The sequence below is a fragment of the Oncorhynchus mykiss genome, chromosome 5 (assembly GCF_013265735.2).
Source record: "Oncorhynchus mykiss isolate Arlee chromosome 5, USDA_OmykA_1.1, whole genome shotgun sequence".
NCBI lineage: Eukaryota > Metazoa > Chordata > Actinopteri > Salmoniformes > Salmonidae > Oncorhynchus > Oncorhynchus mykiss.
This window is the reverse complement of record NC_048569.1, coordinates 94,853,767-94,863,517: the sequence shown is the minus strand read 5'-3', so window position 1 is coordinate 94,863,517 and position 9,751 is coordinate 94,853,767. Positions and strand designations below refer to the sequence as shown.

General features: G+C 40.3%; 1 protein-coding gene across 1 annotated transcript in view; it reads left to right on the top strand.

Moving 5' to 3' along the window:
* The first annotated feature begins 427 nt into the window (after positions 1-427).
* The window catches only part of lmo4b (LIM domain only 4b), a 34,985-nt gene continuing 25,661 nt past the window's right edge, over positions 428-9,751 (top strand). Inside the window, exons 1-2 of the mRNA XM_036978903.1 lie at positions 428-987; positions 6,077-6,317. Coding sequence (XP_036834798.1) covers positions 6,082-6,317 — 236 coding nt within the window. The 5' untranslated portion in view covers positions 428-987; positions 6,077-6,081. The remainder of the gene's footprint in view (positions 988-6,076; positions 6,318-9,751) is intronic.

The window sequence follows — 9,751 nt, the reverse complement described above, 5'->3', positions numbered from 1 at the left end:
TAACCAAGCAGACAAGAATGTTGTGAGTAATGTTTTGCGTAAGGATCCGATATTTGTGCGTAATGACTTTGCGCGTGGGGAGATGTTGCTGTTCTTTTTTGACAATTTTTTAGGAGGTTGTTCATTTCCTAAACACAACGTGTCATACACAGGGACCTACTGTGAAACTGTTTTAGGGCGCCATTAGGGACAGTAGTACCGCAACCGTTCTCAGTACAAAGATGAGTTTCTCTCCTTCGACCCGCGGCGTAGCCTACAAGACGAGTATATCTCATTCAGCTGCATTTTTCTTCCTTTACTTGGTGTCCAAGTTAACTACGTTCTTCTGATTGGGTGGATTTGTTATTCCGCTTGAATGGACCGCGTGTAGATTGGCTGCAGAGAGGTTTACGTCATCCAACTAGAGGAGGTTTACTTGGGATTTTCGTTCTGTCACTGTCAAATGTAGAGCAGGCGACCATTGGGGACAAGGTAGCGTTGAACAGAAGAGAGAGAGATAGATAGATAGAGAGATAGAGAGGACAGTAGTCGCGTATTGCCGCAACATTTTCTTGTGCGTGCATCATTATAAACTTAGTGCCAGCCAGGTCTTCTGTATTAATTATTGCATGTGTAGAGCAGATCATCCAGCGTTGGACTGGCATCTGGTTACGAAAGAAACGGGACGGCACCAGTGGAAATACTATCTGAAAACTCCATTAGCCTTGCTTCGTTCGTTTTACAATTGCCAGCAGTCACAGTCACAGCAGCCTATTTCCGAGGACGCGAGTCGCGATCACAGGGACCGCTGGAGAAGTCTCACGTTTTGTCGTTTGATTTATAGACTGGTCACTGTAATTTACGCAATAGCCTAGTTTTCTGGACTCCTTGCACATTTTTTTTTCTTTGGTCCAAAGTAGTCCATGCAAGCCTAGTTGCTATACCATTTTTTAAAGAAACCTACGTGACAGACAGATTCAATCATTACTCTCAAAAGGGACAAACGAGGTGGGTGTTTTATTATTGTTATTATGGATCTGAATGTGTCGCATCATGGCACTTTAAACGTCATTTATTACAATGCCTGTTATACGTAACAATAATGAAGGTTTAGGTCCAATTGGGTGTGAAAGGTTCCACTAAAAAAGAGAATACTATACTTTTATTGTTCGTCTTTGCGTATGATTTTTTTTATATCATGTTAATATTCTATTAATTAACCTAACCTCTATAACGTACTGTCAATATTTTATTGTATATTTGTAAATATAGAGAGTCTGCGTTCAAATAAGGGAATTGGTAAAAGTAACCCATGCATGTTCTTTACGTTCTATTTTCTCCACGTTTTAATTTTCTCGACACGGGCACAGGCAATACATATAACACCTTCTTTTCAGTGTTCTACTGTAGTCTGCTGTAGTGTATTCCATGTACTTTTTTTAATACTTTCCATTAAAACGCAACCATCAGATTGCCAGAACGGGAATGGGGGTTGTTTAGCCTTGGGCTGCAGCCGGTCTGGGTTGCCTGATCTGTTTTGTATTTCTCCCCGACTCCATCTCACTGCCTTCTAAATTGCCTGTCCGTGTAATTACTTGAGTTAGCCCATTTAAGTTAAAAGCTTTACCCCCTCAAATGTCCTCTCTTCCCCAACCCGGAATGAAACTTGACATGGCCCATCTTATTTATCCAGGGAGTCACTTTCGGGCCAGCTTTTTGATTCATCTCCTTTTAGATTTAATCAGCACTAAGGTATAGCTTGTCCCTAAGAGCCTCTGCTAATGGGGTTAGTGAATGCTTTTCTCAGTGCAGCGTTTTCTCCCCCTTCCCTTCTCCTCTAATTACCTTTCAACAAAGATTTGTCTCAGCTAGCCATGAAGTCTGCCCTGCATGCTGAAAATTGGGAAAGGATTAGAATTAAAATATATTAGTTTCAGATCAGTTTGAACAAAAAGTGTTTTGCATTGCATAAATAGATTATCACAAATAGGATAGTAGGATAGTAATAGTCTATGTAATACGTTAATCCATAGTAGCCCGTGATATCAGTAGATTTGAGTTCCTCTTTAAAGGTGACACATGCTAAACATTGATAGGGTCCGTCCCCCTGCAAAGTCTCATACAACTTTTATGGTTTTTCAATTAATAGCACTCCTGTGTTCACCCAGTCTTCCCTCCGTTAGAAACAAGCCAATGCAGACCACCTTTTCCCCCCCCTTCTGCCATCCATAGAAAGAGAACATTGACAGGTGTGAAGAACAGCGTGGTATAGAGTAATGTTCTGTTCTAAAGTCATTAAGAGCCCAACAAAAGGCAGGGCCCCCGTGCAGCTCTGCTCTAATTGTTCTTCTGGCTCTTGGTGTTATCAGTGAACACACATTCTTCACATCACACCGCAACCACAGAATGGATGGAGTAAAAACAGCATTTAGATGAGAGGAGAGAGAGACAGTGTGTGTGTGTATGTGTGTATGTGGGGAGATATATATATATATATATATATATATATATATATATATATATATATATATATATATATATATATATATATATATATATATATATATAGAGAGAGAGAGATAGATAGAGACAAGAGAGAGAGAGTCAGAAAGATCAAGTGCAGATTTAGTACAGTAAATGAGTTGTAGCCCCTCTCCTCTGTAACTCTGTAACAGAACCACTGAAGAAGGGACAGAAGAGTTCTACTGTTGTTTATAAATACAATTATTACAGTCTGCAGTCCTTTTACAGCTTTGCGAATACTTAATCTGACTATAACAGGCTAATAACTTATGGATGCCACATTGGAAAGATTTTTGACATTGACAGTTTGTCTGGAATAGCACTCTGTAGGTTTAGGTCTCTATGGTCTGTCAGTTGTTTGTACTACAGACGACCTACAGACACACAGTCAACATAAAGCTTTTACAGACTACAGACAACATTACCGACGCTATCGGACCCAAACTGGAGCTTTTTTCTCCACAAACAACCGACAGACACTGTCTGTCTCAGACTAGAGCTTTTTCAGCCTGCCCGGGTTGCCTCGTTGGTGAGGATGAGGTGTGGTTTACATGTGGCTGATCACGTGACCCCGAGAAAACAGCGTAATTTAACACTACTTTAATTACCTTGTTACAACACTGGCCTCTCTGTCGACCAGGAATTCAAATGTAGGCTAATTGAAAATTCAGCTGGTTCAACTTCACATGTATAGGCCTATTTTCGTAGCTTGGCTGCCAAAATGCTGCTTTGGACCAAAAATTAAGTCGTGACTGCGTTGTAAATTGGCCATTATAAAACTTTTGCTAGAAGTATATTTAAAATAAATATAAGTCTTATCTCAATAATAAGCACACTTTTGTTTGAAATGTAAAATGAATGTAGAATACTCATAGTTTCATTATGAGATGCCATAAACCACAGTGTTTCATTATGAGCTGCCATAAACCACAGTGTTTCAATATGAGCTGCCATAAACCACAGTGTGTCAATATGAGCTGCCATAAACCGCAGTGTTTCAATATGAGCTGCCATAAACCACAGTGTTTCATTATGAGCTGCCATAAACCACAGTGTGTCAATATGAGCTGCCATAAACCACAGTGTTTCATTATGAGCTGCCATAAACCACAGTGTGTCAATATGAGCTGCCATAAACCACAGTGTGTCAATATGAGCTGCCATAAACCACAGTGTTTCAATATGAGCTGCCATAAACCACAGTGTTTCAATATGAGCTGCCATAAACCACAGTGTTTCAATATGAGCTGCCATAAACCACAGTGTTTCAATATGAGCTGCCATAAACCACAGTGTTTCAATATGAGCTGCCATAAACCACAGTGTGTCAATATGAGCTGCCATAAACCACAGTGTTTCAATATGAGCTGCCATAAACCACAGTGTTTCAATATGAGGTGCCATAAACCGCAGTGTTTCATTATGAGCTGCCATAAACCGCAGTGTTTCAATATGAGCTGCCATAAACCGCAGTGTTTCAATATGAGCTGCCATAAACCACAGTGTTTCAATATGAGCTGCCATAAACCACAGTGTTTCAATATGAGCTGCCCTAAACCGCAGTGTGTCAATATGAGCTGCCATAAACCACAGTGTGTCAATATGAGCTGCCATAAACCACAGTGTTTCAATATGAGCTGCCATAAACCGCAGTGTTTCAATATGAGCTGCCATAAACCACAGTGTGTCAATATGAGCTGCCATAAACCACAGTGTTTCAATATGAGCTGCCATAAACCGCAGTGTTTCAATATGAGCTGCCATAAACCGCACTGTTTCAATATGAGCTGCCATAAACCGCAGTGTTTCAATATGAGCTGCCATAAACCACAGTGTGTCAATATGAGCTGCCATAAACCACAGTGTGTCAATATGAGCTGCCATAAACCACAGTGTTTCAATATGAGCTGCCATAAACCACAGTGTTTCAATATGAGCTGCCATAAACCACAGTGTTTCAATATGAGCTGCCATAAACCACAGTGTTTCAATATGAGCTGCCATAAACCACAGTGTGTCAATATGAGCTGCCATAAACCACAGTGTTTCAATATGAGCTGCCATAAACCACAGTGTTTCAATATGAGCTGCCATAAACCACAGTGTGTCAATATGAGCTGCCATAAACCACAGTGTTTCAATATGAGCTGCCATAAACCACAGTGTGTCAATATGAGCTGCCCTAAACCACAGTGTGTCAATATGAGCTGCCATAAACCACAGTGTGTCAATATGAGCTGCCCTAAACCACAGTGTTTCAATATGAGCTGCCATAAACCACAGTGTTTCAATATGAGCTGCCATAAACCACAGTGTGTCAATATGAGCTGCCATAAACCACAGTGTGTCAATATGAGCTGCCATAAACCACAGTGTTTCAATATGAGCTGCCATAAACCACAGTGTGTCAATATGAGCTGCCATAAACCACAGTGTTTCATTATGAGCTGCCATAAAACACAGTGTTTCAATATGAGCTGCCATAAACCACAAAGTGCACTGTGTCAGACAACAATATTTTAGTTACCAATCCCTGAAAACACCATCTGAAACATCTTGAGCGCTGCCTTACAGGTTGTAGAAAAGTGAATTCCTGCACACAACAAGATATAACCTATAACCTCTGCAATGTTTATTGTTTTGTTGTTTCGGTCAGCAATCTTTATCTTGTCTTAATGTGTTCCAGGTGTCACCACCTGTTAGTCACCACCTGTCAGTTACCACCTGTTAGTCACCACCTGTCAGTCACCACCTGTTAGTCACCACCTGTCAGTCACCACCTGTCAGTCACCACCTGTCAGTCACCACCTGTCAGTCACCACCTGTTAGTCACCACCTGTCAGTCACCACCTGTTAGTCACCACCTGTCAGTCACCACCTGTTAGTCACCACCTGTCAGTCACCACCTGTCAGTCACCACCTGTCAGTCACCACCTGTCAGTCACCACCTGTCAGTCACCACCTGTTAGTCACCACCTGTCAGTCACCACCTGTTAGTCACCACCTGTCTGTCACCACCTGTTAGTCACCACCTGTCAGTCACCACCTGTCAGTCACCACCTGTCAGTCACTACCTGTTAGTCACTACCTGTTAGTCACCACCTGTCAGTCACCACCTGTTAGTTACCACCTGTCAGTCACCACCTGTTAGTCACCACCTGTCAGTCACCACCTGTCAGTCACCACCTGTCTGTCACCACCTGTTAGTCACCACCTGTCAGTCACCACCTGTCAGTCACCACCTGTCAGTCACTACCTGTTAGTCACTACCTGTTAGTCACCACCTGTCAGTCACCACCTGTTAGTTACCACCTGTCAGTCACCACCTGTTAGTCACCACCTGTCTGTCACCACCTGTCAGTCACCACCTGTCAGTCACCACCTGTTAGTCACCACCTGTCAGTCACCACCAGTCTCATAACAACCTTCTTAATCTCTTGTGTTTTTTTTCTTCATAACCAGGAACAATGTTTCAAAATCAATACTAGCAGGAATCCTTATCGTTTCTGTATTTCTTAACCAGTGACCAATACTGATATCAACATGTGTGTGTCTCTTGTTATTTCTTCACTAGGGACCATGGTGAATCCTGGAGGTAGCAGCCAGCCCCCTCCGGTGGGAGCAGGCTCCCTGTCCTGGAAGAGGTGTGCGGGCTGCGGGGGGAAGATCGCTGACCGCTTCCTTCTCTATACCATGGACAGCTACTGGCACAGCCGATGCCTTAAGTGCTCCTGCTGCCAGGCCCAGCTGGGGGAGATAGGCACCTCCTGTTACACCAAGAGCGGCATGATCCTCTGCAGAAACGACTACATCAGGTGAGACTGGCGGGTTAAGGTCGGCGGGGCCTGCTGGGAATGTGTGAGTTTGTGTTAACATCGGTTGAGGGCTCGGGCGCAGGTGGCTGTGTGTGTGTGTGTGTGTGTGTGTGTTTTTGTTGTTGCGTGTGTGAATTTTGCAGATCACCCTTCGGCGAGGGTACATACAGGTAACATGTGTGGGTGTGTGTGTGTGTGTGTTTTTGTCTGTTTGGGTGCTTTGGTCTGTTTGCGTGTGTGTATTGTGCGGTACAGATCTGCCCTCAAGCAAGTGTACAGATACCGTAACATACTGTATATAATTTTCTATTCTGGAATGACAACTTGTATCGGTGGATCTATGTCCCACATTCATTTCCTGACAAAAAATATTACTGTCAAGAAAAATAAAGGTGACACCCTGGTTTAAAGGGGACGCCTTGGTTTAAAGGGGATGCCCTGGTTTAAATGGGACACCCTGGTTTAAAGGGTACGCCCTGGTTTAAATGGGACGCCCTGGTTTAAAGGGGACGCCTTCGGTTTAAATGGGATGCCCTGGTTTAAATGGGACGCCCTGGTTTAAATGTTACGCCCTGATTTAAAGGGGACGCCTTGGTTTAAATGGGACGCCTTGGTTTAAAGGGGACGCCTTGGTTTAAAGGGGACGCCCTGGTTTAAAGGGGACGCCTTGGTTAAAAAGGGGACGCCTTGGTTTCTGGGACAATAGAAAAGAAAGGAGAACATTTTGTTGCTAGTTAGGAAAAGTGCACCTTTATGTATCCTTCTATGGAGATGTAGAACGAATTAAGTCATGGATATGAAATGAAGGAGTTGTTGACATATGTTACAGGCTATAAAACGATGTATGGAAGCATGGAATGTATTTTACATTCAGAATATGGAGAACATGTGTCTCAAATTCACCCGACGTCGGGCCTCGTTTAAAAGTCTCTCCTCGTTGAATTCTCTCCGTACTAGTCTTAAAAAGAGGTCAAAACTGACTGCTGGCATGTTGACAGAGAACAAGACGAAAAACAGTCTTTTTCTAATAGAACATCTGCACGTCTGTTTGTTCATCGTTGCCATTTTTCATCAAGCAGCAAAAGGTGGGAGCCTGGCTAAGGGCTGTTCCCCAGGGTTTGTATTTGCTTTACGAGATGCTTGGAGAGACTATACAGGACAGGCACCTTTTAGCACTGGGGGGGGAATTTAAAAGGGTTTCTCATCCTGTTTGGCAAGTTTGTGTATAAAAAAAAGAGATAATTTAATTAACAAAGAGGGTCTTTTTAAATATTTATATAAAGTGTGTGGAACACTTAACCAGCTAGCGCTTGATGACGGCAGGCGGTCTCATTCTGCTAATGCGGAATCGCCTGATTTGACAGCCTGATCGTTCAACAATTTGACCTTGCGAAGACGAGCCAAACCACTCAGTGGGCAGAGACACAGTGTAATGCAAGGATCAGGAGAACACTTTTCATAGTAGAGCACAATATAATAACAGGAGTTGATTAAGTAGATTTTTCTTAGCAAATACTTTTAGCTTTAGACTGCGTCACACCACTTAACAAAAAAACAACAAAAAAAAAATATATATATATATATATTACAGACTATTGCCAAACAGTAAACATAGTTTGTTATTTATTTTTATTTTGATAAATATTTATTGTAATAAGAGGTATTTTCTGATATTGTTTGTCTTACAGAAATGGACAGTATTTTGTTTTGCAGTGATAATATATGCCTATAATCTGAACGCACTGTACTGTGCTGTACTGTGCTGTACTGTGCTGTACTGTGCTGTGCTGTACTGTACTGTACTGTACTGTGCTGTACTGTACTGTGCTGTACTGTGCTGTACTGTACTGTACTGCTAGTAATTGAGTTAATACTCAGTGACATGCTGCTGCTACGTACCAACACAGGCAGGCAGATACAAACACTATACACACTATAGACCATACTATACACGTACTGTATTACACTGTACTATACACACTATAGACCATACTATACACGTACTGTATTACACTGTACTATACACTGTACTATAAAACACCATACTATACACATACTATATTACACTGTACTATACACTGTACTATAAAACACCATACTATACACATACTATATTACACTGTACTATAAAACACCATACTATACACATACTATATTACACTGTACTATAAAACACCATACTATACACATACTGTATTACACTGTACTATAAAACACCATACTCTACACATACTATATTACACTGTACTATAAAACACCATACTATACACATACTATATTACACTGTACTATAAAACACCATACTATACACATACTATATTACACTGTACTATACACTGTACTATAAAACACCATACTATACACATACTATATTACACTGTACTATAAAAGACCATACTATACACATACTATATTACACTGTACTATAAAACACCATACTATACACATACTGTATTACACTGTACTATAAAACACCATACTATAATACACCATACTATACACGTACTATAATACACGGTACTATACACCATACTATACACATACTATATTACACTGTACTATACACTGTACTATAAAACACCATACTATACACATACTATATTACACTGTACTATAAAACACCATACTATACACATACTGTATTACACTGTACTATAAAACACCATACTATACACATACTGTATTACACTGTACTATAAAACACCATACTATACACATACTGTATTACACTGTACTATACACCATACTATAATACACCATACTATACACGTACTATAATACACTGTACTATACACCATACTATAATACACCATACTATACACGTACTGTATTACACTGTACTATACACCATACTATAATACACCATACTATACACATACTGTATTACACTGTACTATAAAACACCATACTATACACATACTGTATTACACTGTACTATAAAACACCATACTATACACATACTGTATTACACTGTACTATACACCATACTATAATACACCATACTATACACGTACTATAATACACTGTACAATAATACACCATACTATAAAACACCATACTATAGACCATACAATACACCATACTATAATACACTGTACTATAATACACTACTATAATACACTGTACTATACACCATACAATAATACACTGTACTATAGACCACACTATAATACACCATACAATAATTCACCATACTATAGACCATACAATACACCATACTATAATACACTGTACTATAATACACTACTATAATACACTGTACTATAATACACGGTACTATACACCATACAATAATACACTGTACTATACACCATACAATAATACACTGTACTATAATACACTACTATAATACACTGTACTATAATACACTATAATACACCATACAGTAATTCACCATACTATAGACCATACAATACACCATACTATAATACACT